General features: G+C 35.5%; 1 protein-coding gene across 1 annotated transcript; it reads left to right on the forward strand.

Annotated features, from left to right (window-relative positions):
- Nucleotides 1–196: 196 nt before the first annotated feature.
- On the forward strand, nucleotides 197–14,913 carry LOC125646469 (checkpoint protein HUS1-like). Its single transcript, XM_048872789.2, has 8 exons — nucleotides 197–322; nucleotides 432–559; nucleotides 4,165–4,341; nucleotides 4,587–4,694; nucleotides 6,820–6,894; nucleotides 8,636–8,732; nucleotides 11,144–11,284; nucleotides 14,748–14,913. Exons 1-8 carry the CDS (start codon nucleotides 271–273, stop codon nucleotides 14,831–14,833), a joined length of 864 nt encoding a protein of 287 aa, XP_048728746.1. The 5' UTR covers nucleotides 197–270; the 3' UTR covers nucleotides 14,834–14,913.
- Nucleotides 14,914–20,134: the final 5,221 nt, after the last annotated feature.

Raw genomic sequence — 20,134 nt, forward strand, 5'->3', positions numbered from 1 at the left:
TTAACATGAGACGTATATTTTCTCCGGAAATATTATTTTAGAAAATAAACTTTATTCCTTTTGATAAGACTTCATCTTTCCTTGAAACCTTTATACCTTAAACTTTTTAAGTATCTCAATTTAAACACTCATCAATTTCTAGACACGTGCCCCGATCTTCATTTAAATATTACTGATTTACTACGGCTCCGGTTTCTTATTATATGTAAATGGCGCCAGAATGTAAACTAAAATGGGCTACTGTACACCTTTCTTGGTTTCTTGAGCATTATGCGATTCAGAGGGAAAATAGCCGATATTGGGTGTATTCAACACTTTACAAGTAATATATTTTAACATATTATTTCAAAAATTGAGAAGATCATAACCCTGTATACTATACATAAAATTTAAAGAGACTTAAAAGTGATACTTTCGTGTTTATTTTTCAGGAATCATCGGTACATTGTCAAAACTGATTAAAGTGTGTGTTTTAAGAATAACACCCGGTAACTGGTACTTCATTCTGTCGGAAAAGTTAGTCAATGGAGGGGTTCATATCTGGTGTGAATTGCCTCAGGTAATAACTACAGGTGGTTTGTAAGCGGTGCATGCATCTGAATTTTAATCAATGTGTAGCGGTCAGCCGGGTTCGATCGCCGGTGGCCAGATAGCTCAGTTTGTAGACCACCTGACTAGGGGGCCCGGGTTCGAATCCCGGTCTGGTCCGTTGCATTTTCTCCCTTCCTGTTACATTTGGTGCCGTAGACCAGCCCCTGGAACTGACAGGTGAAAATGCCTGCCAGGGGATAAAGATCCTGGGTTGATGTCTTCAGGTGTGAAGACATTTAAGGAGGGAGGAATGTAGCGGTCAGCCGGGTTCGATCGCCGGTGGCCAGATAGCTCAGTTGGTAGACCACCTGACTAGAGATTCGGGGGGCCCGGGTTCAAATCCCGGTCTGGTTCGTTGCATTTTTAGCTCACCTGAGCTGAAAGCTCAAGTGAGCTTTTCTGATCACCCGTATTCTGGCGTCCGTCCGTCTGTAAACTTTTCACATTTTCAACTTCTTCTCAACAACCACTGGGCCAATTTCAACCAAAGTTGGCACAAAACATCCTAAGGTAAAGGGAATTCTAAATTGTTAAAATAAAGGGCCAGGCCACCTTCCAAGGGGAGATAATCAAGAAAAGGTAAAAATAGGGTAGGGTCATTAAAAAATCTTCTTCTCAAGAACCACTGAGCCAGAAAAGATGAAATTTATATGAAAGCTTCCTTATATAATGCAGATTCTAAATTGTTAAAATCATGGCCCCCGGGGGTCAGATGGGGCCACAATAGGGGATCAAAGTTTTACATACAAATTTATAGGAAAAATCTTTTAAAATCTTCTTCTCAAGAACCACTGAGCCAGAAAAGCTGAGGTTTATATGAAAGCTTCCTGATGTAGTGCAGATTATAAATTGTTAAGATCATGGCCCCCGGGGATCGGATGGGGCCACAATAGGGGGTCAAAGTTTTACATACAAATATATAGGAAAAATCTTTAAAAATCTTCTTCCCAGAACCACTAAGCCAGAAAAGCTGAGATTTATATGAAAGCTTTCTGATATAGTGCAGATTCAGGTTTGTTAAAATCATACCCCCCTGGGGTAGGATGGGGCCACAATAGGGGATCAAAGTTTTACATACAAATATATAGGGAAAATCTTTAAAAATCTTCTTCTCAAGAACCATTGGGCCAAAGAAGTTCACATTTACATGAAAGCTTTCTGACATAGTGTAGATTCAAGTTTGCAAAAACCATGGCCTCCAGGGGAAGGTTTGGGGCCATAATAGGGACTACAGTTTTACATGCAAATAGATATGGAAAGTCTTCTGATATGGACCAAGGTGACTCAGGTGAGCGATGTGGCCCATGGGCCTCTTGTTTCCCTTCCTGTTACAAATGAATAGGAGGGATCTCTATAGTTACACATATATATATATGTATATTCTACTTATCGATTAAAATTCAGATAACCATGGTCGATGGAATTCGCGAAAACACACGGTAATACAGTTACTAATTCTTAACCCAAAATGTACATCCCGAGAATAGTCGATTGTACATCGGTACCTCGAATTACCGAAATACCAGTGATTTTAGGTGGCATTTCGGTTATTTCGGGGGCATTTCCTAAAGGGTGAGCTGAAATCACCAATTTATGATTTTTTTGAAAAAAATCAACAGTGAATTAAAGTTTTGTTCATATTGCCATTGATAGAAAATTAAATGATTTGTGGCTAATTTTTATCAGCTTCTCTAGGTGCTCCACTGTTCTACTTTTATTTTGACTTCAGACATATATTTAATTTTAGTAATAATGAAATGTATTTTTCTCATCTTCAAGAAGTTCCTGTTGCAATGTGAATGAATTTTATGAAATGATATATGAAATAGCTGCCTGCTTGGTGCTTAGCCAACGATGCCGCCAAGAAATGCAATCTGAAATACTAGACCAGTGATCGCGAAATGTTGAAATGTTTTACAGGACATTCGGTCTGGTAAACACAGGAACATTACCGGACCGAATCACATTTTACCAGACCGAAAAAAAGTAGTATTATTTTTATATTAAAACATGAAAGACTTTGAGCCTCCTGGTCATTGGATTTTCGTTTTAAAGGTTTACTGTGGACTGCATTACTGTTCCATTTTAATTGGAACATATTGCCGTTTTTGTATGTTTTTTTTTTATAAATGGAACTGGAAGTCGAAACGTAGCAGCGATTATTCTCTCTACCCACTGGTACTGGTACCCATTCAATTGGGAAAAATAGCATCAAAATCGAACAAATTGGGAATTTTCTACCAATGTATAGGCAAATGATTTCAGCTAAAAGAAAAGAAAAAATACAACAAAACAAGAAGTATTCATTTCTTTACAAATTTTTTTACGGTAATATTTGTTGTTGTGAAACATAAGGAATCATCGTACAAAACACACTGCCATGATCTGTACTTTCGATTTAATACCGGAAGGGAACTTTTAGTTAACTCGTACAATGTTTCAGACTAAGAAAATTACGATTTCAGCGGTCTATTTTTCGGCAAGTGAATTGGGAACTTTTAGTCTCAAAATTGGGAAAAATCAACGGTTTTTGGCATTGGAAATGATACCGTTTATCGGTACCAGTTATATAAGGGGGAAAATGCTGCGTAGTTTTCGAAACCGTTGCTGGAAAGTCACCGGACATTCGGACCAAAAATATAACGAAGTTTACCGGACCGAGAGTCAAATTACCGGACATGTCCGTCGGTCCGACGACATTTCGCTTTCACTGCTAGACATGAATAAAACTTAGCCGTATTTCATTCAATTTTCTATTATTATCGATGAAATTTTAGTAATGTATATATAAGTATGATCTTAAGGTATTCAATGTGTAATGACCATATTTCATATCTAATAAATGGATGGTGGAATATTTGTAATCATGGTATCATTTTGAAGGGTTCATCAAATAAAAATAACCCACGGTAGGAATTTTCTAAATTTTGTTTACTGCTTGATATATTTCACCTAGAATTTAACATTGAAGTATATGGGAAAAGCATCTTTTATCACAATATTTTAAAAACAAATTATATATTCATACTAATCTCTTGGTAGAAAGTTACATACACTTTCTTTTTATGAAAATATGAAATAAAATTAATCATTGACCACACACATTTTTAGAAAATTAGATTTTTCTTATTTTTACAAAGGGCAGACAACTCTTCCAAAAAGTCTTAAGTGCAAAAAGGTCAGCTTCTAATCATTTACCAGTCATGTGAATTTCATCCGCTTCACTTCCATCATTATTTAACAATAAAGTTTTATGTTGATCTAAATCCTTCAAAATTGTTCATTATCCTTTCATTATACATGGAATACCTTAAAACCTGTGGGTGTAATGATACGTTGGTGTTTTTGGTAATTATTTGATGGTTCTACGAATTCCATGGACCCCTCAGTTTGTACTTGGGTCTACTGTCTTGTAATTAAAATGAGAACATCCCAGGAATGAAAGGAATTTAAGAACTACAAAAAACTAATAATTACAAGTCTTTGTCCATATTTGTCATGCAATAGCAAACAGCTTGAAAATGTGTGATGAAGATTAATCATATATACATACTGTTTTGTGAATAATTTCAGGGGCATTTCTTTGATGAATATGCCATGGAAGGGGTGTCAGAAGAAGCCAATGAAATATTTTTAGAAATTGCACCTGAAAACCTCATGAAAGCTTTAAAGACAGCACAAAGTGCGAAATGGATAAAAATCAAACTCACGAAGAAGCACGCTCCTTGTCTAACATTTGAAGTGGATCTTGTAAGACTGTTTACATCTTTTATAATTGAATTATACAACTGCATTTCTTGAAAATTGTTTCATTTAACTATGATAAGAACCATGGACGTAATAGATTAAGAAAAAAATGCAAAACACTATTAGATTTGCATTTCAAGGTCATTAAAACCATTTGGATTGTTGTAAAAGAAATTGTAGTAAAAACTGATGTTTAATGCAGCAAAGTTTATCTGTAAGAGTGTGTGTATTCTGAATATTCATTTCAGCCGACATTATCATCTCACTCACGAACTGTCGTACATGATATTCCTGTAGTTGTGATTCCTCGCAGACACTGGGCAGACTATGAGGAACCAGAAGTGCCGCAGTTTGATGTGAGTGAAATACATTCTCCCGATCATTCATCACATGCACGCCAGCTATTTCATAATTGTTTACATGTACATGTATCTGCAGGGATTTTTTAGGGTCTGTAGGGGACCGAAATAAGGCTTAATGCTTAAAAGCAGGTATTTTTCCCAATTTTTGCTCAGAAATTCCCAAACAATGAAAACAAATCAAGCAGGGTAGCCTAATTGTTCATAAATCTTCTTCACAGGCCCACAGATTACAATTTTGGCTTCAAAATTGTTAAGTAAACCTAATTTTCTGACCTCTACTTATATGAATGAGGTATACTTTGACCAAATTGAAAGTCAGAAGGAGTCCAATCATACCTTAATGTACTCTGTATTGGTACCACTTCTTTGTATGAAACATTTTTCCCAATCTCAATCAAATGTCACTATTTTTCCCAATTGTAAAGGCCCAGCCCCTTGAAATCAAGACCTTAAAAAAAAACCTGATTTGGTCATATGTACCAGTAGTCGCAGTGTTATAAATGGTAGATTCTTAAATATATGCAAAGAATTTATAATCAGATGATTTAGCGAGAAGTACCACCCTTGAAATAGAATTTCTCACTATTTTTATTTTGCTGAAGTCATTTCAGGAAATTATCAAGTACTCGTGTAAAATAAAGAATCGATCGTATACATTGAAATATGTTTTGGTGTTTAATTTCTGTTTACGGGTAGTCTTCCTTGTTTTAAGCAGAGGATGCCAGTGATGGTTTGTGGGGAAGTATTCAGAAAACGTTAAGACTGTCTGCTACCCTGAAAATATTGCTGGACTTTGATATAGATCACTATGATTTCAGTTTGTTTGATGTCAGATAGTGTTGTTACGATAATCAGAAAACATCGATTGTTGACGAAAAAACCTATTTCAATGATCGATTATATTTTCCCTTAATCGATCATCAGATGTATATACATTTCTTATACAATGTATTCTTGATTTACATGTAGTTCATTTCCACTTCTAGAAACTTAAAGAATTAAAGATGCATATCTATATGTATAGGAAATGCAAAAGCAACGAAACAACATTGAAAACACACACACACACAACAAACCCTAAGTGAAGAAATATTTCAGAGGTTGAACTCATGACCTGCGGAGCAGCACGTGACAAACATGTTAAACCTCTCGATCATTTAGTTAAGTCAATAAAACTTGCTTTCTCACCACACTGTCACTCACTACACAGTCATTGAGAATGGATATTTGACATAACTTAAAGAGGATCATACTAGATGCAAGTCAGTGGCATTTGAGATATTATATATAGCACAAAGATTGCAATGAACTGTTGTAAAAAGCATAACTTTATATATTATTATATTTATGTGTAAACATATAAATATACATAGGACCACAATGTAAACTAGTTTGTAATTGTGCAATCCTGTATAAATAAAGGATATTATTATATAAATGGAAAAAACCCATGCCGATGATGCTTTTTAAAACAGAAATATGTCTTCCGATTATAATTGGTAAAATCGCATCAGAAGCAGCAACTGATTCTAACCAGTGATTGATTATAAAAATTAACTGATGTCCCATCACCAATGTCAGAACTGATCAAGTCTGTCACCAAGGAATGGTGTGACTTGATAGAAATTTGTTACTTGATAGTAAACATGTTAAATGAAAATGTGTAATTATTAAGAACACTGATGTACTCAAATTAAAAAAAAAGTAATTGTTATGATGTGAATAAAAAATGGACCTAGAAGTGAAACAATCCTTAATTGTCCCATTTTTATTGAACATGAATGAATTTCAGGAAGACCAGTAATAAATTCATGCAAATTCTATTCCCTTTTACAACAAGGTTTTAATTCCTCAAGTTTCATGAAATCAAAGTGTTCACATCATTCATGTCATTAACAACAAATAGTGGCTAGAGTCATTTCAGACTTTCCATTCAATATAAATATTTTGGATTCAAGTTCACATATGTATTGATATTGAGTTAGAAACGCAAGTTATATTGGATTTCTTAGGTACTTGTAAATCTGTATGTTATTAAGAAGAAAATGAATAATTTGATGAGACATGCATCTGTACATGTGTTAATGATACTGACATTGATATTGGTATACTTTGTAAGGTAACCATTGCCATGCCACAGCTGAAGATCTTGAAGAATGTTGTTGACAAGATGAAGAACCTCAGCAATTATATGGTTTGTGATTTACAGTAGTCCGTGTTATTGCAGTGTACAAAATACACCAAGCACAGAAGGCGGGGTGAATAATGTAAATCAGGAGTAGCTAAAGCATCTTATTGACCGAGAAAATGGTCAATACGTGAAATTGTTATATTATATAATTGAATAATTTAAAACAGAAAATGACTACTGCCTACTAGACCAAACAAAATAATGTCTGGTCAGACATCTTTGTATATAGCATGGCAGATACTCATTTTTACGCATCTCAAGTAGACGTGATTGGCAACAAAATTGAACTTTACGATATCCTTTCCAGATGGTTCTCAATCTGTACTTTAAGAAAATACAAACTTCATTTAACACCAAAACTATATAATAGTGAAAATACGTCTATTAAATGCATCTATTATATGTTGATGATTTATAGGAAACACGTTAATTTCTCTGCCATGCAAATAATTATTCGAAAGTGATTATAGACACAAGTATGTTATTATTGAATGATTAAAGCTAACAGCTTTCCAACTGATACTGATAATCCATCTTTAGGTCAAGGTCAGTGTTACTAATAAAACTGATCGTCCAGCTTTAGGTCGTGGTCAGTCTTACTATTGATACTGATTGTCCAGCTTTAGGTCGGAGTCAGTGTTACTATTAATACTGATCGTCCAGCTTTAGGTCGGGGTCAGTGTTACTACTGATCATCCAGCTTTAGGTCGGGGTCAGTGTTACTATTGTTGAACAATTGAAACTCCAGTTCATGACTGAAGTCCCCTGCAAACCTAATCAAAAAATGAGTAGAGAAATACAGTTAAATTTTCGTTGAACAGCCACAAAAAGGAGAATCAGTGGTATCAATTTGTAAATTCCCTATCTATTTTTGTAAAAATCAAATGTTATGTTTACCTTAAAGTTACTCAGGTGACCTATTACTATTGCCGTGAGTTAACGATTGAACATTTTTAACTTCTTGATAAATACACTTTTCTTTGGTATGATTGAAGTATTTTAGGACAAGGGAGACATAAATTTAAATTTCAAAGACTTGCACCCCTTGGTCCTTAGGGGCAGGGTAAAAACTGTCCTAATTGACCAATTTTCAAAAATCTTCTTTACAACCACATTGTGAAATAACCAGTCAAATCATTAGTCATGTAGAGCAGGAATGCCTCTACCAAAATTTTAATTTTCATGATCATCGGGGTAGAGGTTCTGACTCCAGGGCAAACTTGGCATATAGTGTTTATGTGTAAAATATTTGAATAACATCTTTTAATGATGTTGACACTGAATTGAAACTATTAAATGGATATTTAAAAGAAGCAGGTGGCCATTTCCCAAAAATTGTAAATTTCACGATCCCATTGGTGGGCCAAAATAGTCATTGTGATTAAATGTCTTTATCATTTGAAAGACTTTCTTTAAATTTGCAAATATCGTGTATAAAGATTAAATGCATGTTTAGGAAATGCAGAAAGCGATTCACCAACATTGTGAATTTTGCAACCCCAGGGGTAGAAGTTCCAAGTCAAGGGCTGGTCGGGTCAATATGGCATAAAATTATCATAGATTTCATAGATCTACTTTGGGGTTTGTGATACGTTTAACCAATACCCAGTGACTGAAAAGGTCGGGGTCAGTGTTACTGTTGAAACTGTTGGCCTCTTCTTTCTAGCTTATTGGATCTTGTCCAATCAGAAAGCTTGCAATTATTTAAGTGTATAATGAAATGCTTTATTTCTTGTTCATAAAGGTTCTATCTGCCAATCATAATGGGGAGATGAAATTGATGGTCGAAACGGACATGGTATCAATTTCCACTCATTTCAGAGACCTGGTCAACCCAGTTAGTGAGTATAAAGTGTTAGGAGATGCATATGTGTACTGTTAATTGCTTGGTTATTTTTGCTAAAATGTGGAAAAAATCTAACATCAAATGAAAAATAGATAAAAATCAAGGTTAAATTCTGATGGAATAAGAATCGATTCTATTCAATTTGATATGAATAATACATGTACTGATTTCATATTCCTCAAAATATCCGGTAAAATTTTGCCTTTTATGTGACTATAGTAACTGACTTTTAATTCTTGTGAAGAGAAAATATTAAGTAGAATATAAAGCAAGTGATGACATGTCAGATTTCATACTGGTTCCTTAGATTCAAAATATGTTTGTTGCTTTCAGTGTTAACTTTTCACATCTACTTCTTCTCTAGCAGTTATTTTCATCTTTTCCAGAATAGCTTAGCCAATTTCAATTAAAATTTGCCCCCAGTATCTCTGGATACCATTAAAGGGATTAGAGTTTGTTCAAATCCAAAGGGAGATAATTAAGAACTACATTTGTATAATATTGGATTTAAAAAAAACACACACACACAAGAAACACTGTGCCAGTAAAGTCAAATCTTGTTTGAAAATTTCCTGATATGATAAAGACTTAGGTTTGTTTAAACCTTGACACCCACCCTGGGCTGGGATGGGACCACAGTAGGGACTGAAAGTTTTAAATACAATGTAGGACTATGTAAGAAAATGTAATAGTAACCAGTGTGAGGATTTATTATACCCCCCACAACAAGTTGTGGGGGAGGTATACTGGAATCGGGTTGTCCGTCCGTCTGTAGACGCAATGGTTTCCGGGCTCTAAAGCATTATCCTTTCCACCTACCGTCACCATATCATATATATGGACTACCCATGGGATGTAGATGTTCCCTATCGATTTTGGGGTCAAAAGGTCAAAGGTCAAGCGCACTGGACATCGAAGTAGCAATATGGTTTCCGGGCTCTAAAGTGTTATCCTTTCCACCTACAGTCACCATATCATACATATGGACTACCCATGGGATGAAGATGTTCCCTATCAAGTTTGGGGTCAAAGGTCACGCGCACTTGACATTGAAAGTAGCAATATGGTTTCCATTTAAATTCTTTAATGGCTTTTTTCATCGCATGGAGATGCTGTGTTCCTAGATACCTTTTGGATCATAATACTGAAGTTTTACCTATTACCAACACCCTTTGGGAGATTGGGGTAAGCGGGGGGTATTCTTAGTGAGCATTGCTCACAGTAGCTGCAATAATGTAGCCCTATCCAAATCTTTTTTATTCTGACGTTTTCGGGATAGGGCTACAATTCCATAGGATCTCCGTAATGGTGCAAAATAATTTTATGAATAACCGATAATAAACTCTGTGTTATAGTCCCAAATGTTGTTTACACCAAAAGGAGTACCAACATTGTGCTCGGGCATGTCTAATAAAGGTGTTTTTCATTGAATATAATGTACAGCATGCAAAATTCTTCGTCTGCTCCGCCATGCTTGTGATCGCGAGATCTCGTAGGTGGATCTAATGAAAAACATAAACATTGACAATCAGCGCGAAAATGTAGTTACTCGAGCCACTTCGACAAAGAAAGGAAAATCATATTGTTGCAGAAAGAATTTACAATCTGCTGTTCTGTTTTTAACTTGATATTAAATTCAAACCTTTTCAATACCGACGAAATAGCTTTCGCCTCCATACTTGTCCATTGATGTAAATACTACCTTATATGGCATATGCAAATGACTTGACAATCGGAAGTTGAAACTTCAGTACATCAAACATGGCGCACAAATATGAATCGAGAAATTGGAATTTATCGAAATTGTTGAAAACGGTAGAATAGAGCCTCACAAATCTTAAGTTGCAGGTTGTAAATTTATGTATTGACTAAGAAACATAGAATATCATTTTATTTACGTAAAGAAAGTCAGGAAATGTTTAGAATGAGCGCAAATGTTGCGGGAGTGAATCACTCCCGCATTTGCACCATTACGGAGATCCTAAGGAGTTGTAGCCCTCTCCCCAAAAAAAAAAAAAAAATCAGAGAGGGCTACATTATTGCAGCTATGCTCACAGTACCTCTTGTTAATCACTACATATTGAAACAAAATCTTTTGAAAGCTGGATTAACCTATAAATAATAGTAAGTCAAATATTGAGCATTATACTCTGTGTGTATTCTCTTGTCACTGAGTTATGCAGGTACATGTACAGGTAACATCCGGTGTAAATAATAAGAAACTAAATCATGCCCACTGGCTGTCAATTTTGTAGTGTTGGTAATGGTCAAATGTTTTACTTGTTGAGGTCTTAACTTTTGAATGAATAGTTCAAAAGATTTGTTTGACTGTAACGGTCAAAACGTTTGTTTGTAAAGGTCAAAACTTTGTAAAGAAGATTTCCTAATGTTTATTTATCTTTATAGGCAGAGATAAAGTACCCAGCTCTCAAAGTAGTGATGGTCCTGATCCAGATCCATACGAGTTCGCAGAGGCTCGGATTGACATCCGGAAGTTTGCTCAGTTTTTGTCTGGACAGCAAGTGAACCCCACTAAAGTTATCTGTAGTAAGTAATTTCTGTCAAGAATGAATCGAACTGATGCAGAAGTAAATTTATGACACATATATATCCTTCACAAACAAACTTTCACATTATGTGCTGGCAGTGATTTTTCTGTCTGTTCAGCCCCCTCTGTAGACTTTTCGTAGGGAGAATATCTGTAATTTAAGTAGTACTCCATGATTGTTTTAAAGTTTTATGGAATTGTGTTTGAACCTGTATGCCTGGTATATGAGGGTTGTCCCAAAATTTCTCAGTTATCTAACTTTTACAACATGAAAAGCAAACAATTTTCAATAAAAAGATGTAAAAAAAAAAATTCAATATTTATTGACACTTAGGAAAAATTTAGGTTTTTTATCAGAGTGAAGCATAAAGCGGCACAATGGGAGAAAAATAGCGAATTAAAATAATTGAAGCAGAATTTCAATCGCAGAAAAAACATTGATCTTTTCATTTCTGAGAGTTAATAGAAGATTTGTTTAGATATTCATTTATATACCCGGAACATTTTATCACTATGCCATAATATTTAAATGAATTATGGCATATTGTGCGACAGTTAGGGGGTGCAAATATCCAGCAAAATAGCGATGTTAGCGTCCAACGCAGCGCACCAAGCAGTCATAAAATTTTGTATGGAACTCAGTTTGACACCAACGGAAACTCACAAGAAGTTAAAATTGACAGAATCGCACAGAAATATTTCTCCTTCCTTGGTGTTTTAATGACAATTGTTTTCTGAAGGATATGAGAACAGTACGCTAGGAAAGAGGGGCCAGCTGAAGGGAATCGACGAAAAAATGGTAAAATTATTGGATGACACTATTTTGGGAGAAAGACGTTAGACTGTACAAGAGGTGGAAAAAATTTTGGGAATCAGCAAATCGTCTGTTCACTGGGTACCTGATTGTATCGGGAGATTTAGGAATGCATAGGGTAATTGCACATTGGATACCTTGGCTTTTTAAAAAAATTGAAGAAAAACAAAGAAGGATTTCATGTTCCGAGCATAAACTTACCTGTAAAACACTGCGAGAAAATGTTTACGTCACAAGCTGGGCCATCAAGCACAACCTTATTATAATATAATTAATTTTCTCATAAAAACTATATGAAATACAAAGTTGAAATCTTGGGTAATAATGGTATAATAGGTGATACATGTATATTATATATAGCAGTATATATACTTTATAATACATGTATATTATATATAGCAGTATATATACTTTAAGAGACTTAGTTATAAGCCCAGTCCACGGAACTTTGGGACAATCCTCGTATCTAGTCATTTGAATTTTGCAAAAGAAACAAAAATGCTGACAAACATGTCATCTAAATGATCTTAAACTTCAAATATTTTTAGTGAGGCATGCCCAACTTGGTTGAGGTGTCATATTTTTTATACTCCCTTCTTTAGATGGGACATATTATGTTACAGAAATGTCCATTTGTTGGGGTTGTCTGTCTGTATTTTCATTTCTCTATCTCATATATCAAGCTGAAACTTGCTATGTAGGTTCCTTGTGGGTCACTCCAGATCATGTTGCAATTTTGATCCATTTTGTCTTGATCCAAAATAAAGATTTCGGTTCTATTGAATATATATAGCATTATACAGAAATGAATTTTGGTACGGGAAGACAATAATGTGAGCCGTTACTAGCAAAAAGGGCCATTATGTATTTTAGTGCTAAAGTGCGAACTATAGAGCACAACCCCTCAAACTGTTTGAGCAATATTGATTGTCGTTAAAATATTATAGTCAATCAAAGATGACAACCAACTCTGATTGGTAATCATGACCTTTTTCTTTACAAGTATGTAAAATATGATGTCACATTTTTTCATTATGACATGTTTTGAAAAACATTGTTGGATAAGATAAGGGTCTATTTTGCTAGGAACGGCTCATGTAATTTTGCTTCATTCAGAGCCTCTGGATAGGTTTTCTAACACTAATATTAATGAAAAAAGGTTTATAAACCTTATTTTTTTGTCATTGAAATAGTAAATCACAATTTTGCAACAAAAATTTTTGACACCAAAATGAAAGCTAGTATTGCTTTCATCATCATCATCATCGGCATTTTGATTAACGTGCAGGATTAGGTGCATCTTCCACAGCAGTGGGCTCCCTTCCAGATAACTGGCTTGGTGCACGCATGGCAGACCTAACATTTGACTTCCAGGCATCTCTGTCCAAAGGGTTAACATCACAAAGTCCCCACTCATGCTGGTCTTTTTCTAACTGTGCTTTCCAGGTCATCTTTGGTCTCCCTGGTTGTCATCCTCCCTCTTTTTTCATATTGAAGACATTATTGATTGCCCCACTGGATCTGGCAATGTGCCCAAACCAGCGTAGCCTCTTCTCCCGCAGGATAGCGTCAAGGTCATCGATCCCAAGTCGTGCCAGTAGCTCGCTTGATCTGACACTAGCCATGTCTTCTGGCTTTACCCTGCAAATCTGTCTGACCATGGCTCTGTCATTTCATCGTATGCGAAGGAGGTCTGGTTTTGGCAAGGGCCACGTCTCACTTGCATACAGCATTGCGCTACGCACATATGTGCTGTACAACCTGCCATGGGTCTTGTAGGAAAGATGACAGTAAGAGAGGACAGTCAATAGTTCCCTGAATTTATTCCAGGCCGTCTTCACACGATTGATCGTTGAGAGCACACATCCTCCAGCCGCAGAGAGCATGTCACCTAAGTAGCAGAAGGAAGCTACTACCTCTAGTTTGTCTGTTCCAACTTGAACTTCCTTCTGTGGCCTCCCATCTATTGGTTGAGCAGTTCCTAGGCATCTAGGGCAGCGATAGTTGGGATCCTTTTTCAAGTGTTTAAGGCCACTGCACTTCTTATGTACCCAGTGCTTACATCCCTTGCAGTGTATACTGTTGCTGCCTACACCGGTACGACACACGGCACATGGAAATTCGCCTGAGCTCTGCAGAAGATCCAAGCCTGTGCCACAGATCATGATCTTGGTTTTCTTGGCATTGACTGAGTCCCTTCCTCTCCATTGCCTCCTTCCAGGTCAACAGTCTACTGACTCATTCTTCCAAGGAATTTGAAATGATGACAAGATCATCGACATAAAGGTCCTCCCAGGGCACTCCTTCTCGAAACTCACGTGACAGGGCCTCAAGGACGATGATAAAGAGCAGCGGGCTAAGCCTGATGTACACCGACCTTCACCTCAAACTCATTGCTGAAACCATCACCAACCCGTACGCGACTCTGCACATTCTCGTACATACTCTGCTTTATTTCTATATAATGCTATATAATATTCAATAGAACCAAAATCTTTATTTTGATAAAATCTTAAAAATTAGTTTTAATTTTATCAATGACTATGGTTAAAGTTACATACAAAACTGTCATAAAAGCGGATTTCTACAACAAAATAAAATTTTCAGATTTAAAGTTAATATCTAACAAGTTATGTATTTCCTTTCAGATATTGTTAGAAGAAAAGTGGTTCACTTTTTCCTGTTGCACGATGATGTCTCCTTACAATACTTCATGCCAGTTGTTTCATCTTGATAGTAATTTAAAATTAGTAGCAATAAATTCGATATTTTTAATGATACACATTGTATTGAATTCTTAAATGTTGAATTGGGTTTTGTTTTTTTTGTTTTGTTTTTTTTCATTATTAATGATGTGATGGTCTTGGAGGGGGCAGCAGTGTCAACCTTTGTCTGGATGTCACACTCAACATCCAAAGCAAGCATGCTAGTTTACATCCCTAGATATGATTTATTGTAACGGTGACGGCCACATTATGTTGGATGACAGTTACATGTAGTCTCGAGGCACATTGTTAATGACTGTGACGCTTAATTTACTTTGCCAGTCAAATATGAAAATGAAGAATTGAGGAGAATGTACAAGCGTGCATTTCCTTATGCTGTTAAAGGGATATTCGGCCGATTTAAAATAACAAGAAAAACGTTGATTTATACAAGGTTATAATGGTAAACCAGCTCTCCCCATGCGTGTTTTGATCAAGATTTAATTCACATAAGGCATCAAAATAAAGTTATTTTTATATCAGCTTAAAATTTGAATCTTTGAATGATGTATCAGTACATGTGCCGAAAGTATCATATCCAAAATAAGTGATATGTACACATACCCCAAAAACGTCGCTTTACAGGTTTTGCCATTCATTTGTATGTTTTAGATAGTTCCCAGTAAATTGTTTGTAGGGTTTGGATGAGCCTGTTTTCTTTGATTCGTTTTTTTTTCCAGTCCTACCCTTGCATGTTTGGCAGTGATTCTTTGACTGACGTCACCGACCATGCCATAGGTACATGTATATGCAGGAACCAAATACTTTAGAAGTCAGGAATTGAATATATCTCCTGGCAAACTTTGAACACACAATTTTCTTAAAAATATTCATAACTAGAGGGAGGCATCTCACTTTTAAATTCACGTAATCTTACTCCTCTAAGATAGATTTCTTAATTAAATGCATGATGCTATATAAATCAAAATATGAAATAGTCCCATCCTGCTCGTCGCTCTTTTCCCGCATTGTAAATTGAGAGGATTTTGATTTAGATTTTCCTCGTGTTTAATATGGTATTCTGAAATAGAGTTCCATTCGAGAAAATGACCCCTTTCCTCGGCTATACTGTGCAACCAGCAGGCATTTATAAACCTCTGTCTGATCCAATCATACTAAAGCTGCAGAACTGTAGGTCTCTGGGAAATAATTAAGACAGATTAGAGAGTTGCAGATCCACTCATTAAAAAAACTTTGATTTACAGTGTAGTTTTTCTACGCATGGTTGACATCTTATATCCTGTATTCTTGCATCACCAAATCAAAATTTTAATACAAAAATAAAAACAAAAAAATCCTTAAATATTTTCCCACTATACTTATGTACAAGCATACTTTTCAACATTCATTAAAGCCCCATGTGAACCGAAAACTTGTTTCAAATAAATTCGTTTGTTCATTGATAATTAGATTTTTAAAGAATAGCAATCTATGGTTCACATTATACGACTTATTACGATGCACCTCACTGTAACTCTCAAAAAACAGGAAATAAACAGTACATAGGAAAGCAATGCTTAACTGCAAAATCGATGAATTGACAGCAGCCAATCAGAATTAGGGACAGTGGTGGTGTAGTGGTTAAAAGTTTTCCTTGCATTGCAAGAGGACGGGTTCAAGTCCGGGTTCCACTTCGTGGTTATCTCCTACCTCGAAATCATGACTGAAAAAAGCGACGCAGTGACATAAAATCCTCAATTAACCAACCAACCAGGTAGCCAATCGGAAATCATGGTATGACTGAAAAAAGCGACGCAGTGATATAAAATCCTCAATTAACCAACCAACCAGGTAGCCAATCGGAAATCATGGTATGACTGAAAAAAGCGATGCAGTGACATAAAATCCTCAATTTACCAACCAACCAAGTAGCGAGTCGGAAATCATGGTATGACTGAAAAAAGCGATGCAGTGACATAAAATCCTCAATTAACCAACCAACCAGGTAGCCAATCGGAAGTCATGGTATGACTGAAAAAAGCGATGCAGTGACATAAAATCCTCAATTAACCAGCCAACCAGGTAGCCAATCAGAAATTATTTCCAATGCTGCATGTAGTCAATTGGTCTTGATGTTAATCGTGATGTCATATCATATTCTCATGAATGGTAGAACTGGGATTTTCAAACAGTTGTACGATAGAAATACCGAATTCATGTAAATACTGTTTAAGAACACTATATGGATGAAGTCTACAAAATGATGTTTCGAAGACATTTATTCAAGGATAAAAACTTGTATATTGGATGGCTTTTATGAGAAAATGACCAATGTATACAAGTGGCATAAATCATGAAAAATAATGTATCGTCAAAACTCTACAGTGATAGTTATCCACATCTTACACTGATAGTTATATACACTGACAGTTATGTACACTGATATTCATATACACTGTACACTGATAGTTATATACACTGTACACTGATAGTTATATACACTGTACACTGATATTCATATACACTGTACACTGATAGTTATATACACTGTACACTGATAGTTATATACACTGTACACTGATAGTTATTCACATCTTACACTGATAGTTATGTACACTGATAGTTATATACACTGTACACTGATAGTTATATACACTGTTCACTGATACTTATTTACACTGTACACTGATAGTTATCCACATTGTACACTGATAATTATCCACATCTTACACTGAGAGTTATATAACCTGTACACTGATAGTTATGTACACTATACACTGATACTTATCCACACTGTACACTGATAGTTATCCACACTGATAGTTATATACACTGTACACTGATAGTTATATCCACTGTACATTGGTAATTATCCACACTGTACACTGATAGTTATCCACATTGTACACTGATAGTTATATACACTGACAGTTATGTACACTGATATTCATATACACTGTACACTGATAGTTATATACACTGTACACTGATATTCATATACACTGTACACTGATAGTTATCCACACTGTACACTGATAGTTATCCACACTACACTGGTAATTATCCACACTGTACACTGATAGTTATCCACGCTGTACACTGATAGTTATATACACTGTACACTGATACTTATTTACACTGTACACTGATAGTTATCCACACTGTACACTGATAATTATTTACACTGTACACTGATAGTTATGTACACTATACATTGATAGTTATCCACACTGTACGCTGATACTTATTTACACTGTACACTGATAGTTATTTACAGTGTACACTGATAATTATCTACACTACATTGATAGTTATCCACACTGTACACTGATAGTTATATACACTGTACACTGATAGTTATCCACACTGTACACTGATAATTATTTACACTGTACACTGATAGTTATATACACTGTACACTGATAGTTATCCACACTGTACACTGATAGTTATTTACACTGTACACTGATAGTTATCCACACTGTACACTGATAGTTATCCACACTGCACTGATAGTTATTTACACTGTACTTATATACACTGTACACTGATAGTTATCCACACTGTACACTGATAGTTATCCACACTGATAGTTATATACACTGTACACTGATAGTTATCCACACTGTACACTGATAGTTATTTACACTGTACACTGATAATTATCTACACTACATTGGTAGTTATCCACACTGTACACTGATAGTTATTTACACTGTACACTGATAGTTATCTACACTGTACGCTGATAATTATATACACTGTACACTGATAGTTATTTACACTGTACACTGATAGTTATCCACACAGTACACTGATAGTTATTTACAATGTACACTGATAATTATCTACACTACATTGATAGTTATCCACACTGTACACTGATAGTTATATACACTGTACACTGATAGTTATATACACTGTACACTGATAGTTATATACACTGTACACTGATAGTTATCCACACTGTACACTGATAGTTATTTACACTGTACACTGATAGTTATCCACACTGCACTGATAATTATGTACACTGATAGTTATCCACACTGTGCACTGATAGTTATATACACTGTACACTGATAGTTATTCACACTGTAGACTGATAGTTATATACACTGTACACTGATAGTTATATACACTGTACACTGATAATTATGTACACTGAGTTATCTACACTGTACATTGATAATTATTTACACTGTACACCTATAGTTATCCACACTGTACACTGATAGTTATCCACACTGTACACTGATAATTATATACACTACATCGATAGTTATCCACACTGTACACTGATAGTTATATACACTGTACACTGATAGTTATGTACACTGATAGTTATCCACACTGTACACTGATAGTTATATATACTGTACACTGATAGTTATCCACACTGTACACTGATAGTTATATATACTGTACACTGATAGTTATCCACACTGTACACTGATAGTTATATATACTGTACACTGATAGTTATCCACACTGTACACTGATAGTTATGTACACTGATAGTTATCTACATAGTACACAGATATTCATAACGTGCACCAATTCTGTTGTAACCTCATAAATGTATGATGTTCTCGTTTTTAATGCATATATTGAATTTTAAATGATTTTTAATTTGCAAAGTAGTTCTCAAATTTTTAGTAACGGTTTTATACTCAGACTTCAAGTCATGGAAGGACAAACATAGCGTGACTATCACGGTTACCATACAGTGAGTTGGATCCAACAAGAGTCTACAGTAGCTCGGAAATCTAAAAAATGGATTTCAAAAGTTTCCTTGGAAGATTTTGTGAAAGATGGTCCTGGACAATGGAAGGCATTATGTGGCTCTCTCCTTTGGGTAATTTTACTGAGTGAGGATTTCCCCCCCGATTTTGACTTTGGCTTTAGCGGAGGCTCATTGATTGCATTCCAAATATGGAGCGTTGGTTTCAAAATTGACATTCCGTTTGTCATTGGATGGACCGGGGTTACTATACGTTGTATTGGAAACATTAAGAGTTCAATGTGATTCGAACAGCGTGTGTGTGTGTGGGGTGGGGGGGGGGGGGGGGGGGGGGCTGTGGTGTAAATGCTTTAAAATCAACTGACCACCTGTGAACCTGCACAGAATGGTTACTTAGTGTTAATAGGTTCATTCTACAACAGGTGCCTGCTGTTTGGACACACACTCCCTTTGATCCTCCACCATTTTGATATGCAAAAGATAATAATCCATAAATTCTACGTCTGTAAAATACTATGCAATTTTTCCGATTCCCAATATCATTTTGCTTTTTCATCAAACTATTAGTTACATGTATACTGGATCG

Source organism: Ostrea edulis, chromosome 6 (genome assembly GCF_947568905.1).
Source record: "Ostrea edulis chromosome 6, xbOstEdul1.1, whole genome shotgun sequence".
Taxonomy (NCBI): Eukaryota; Metazoa; Mollusca; class Bivalvia; order Ostreida; family Ostreidae; genus Ostrea; species Ostrea edulis.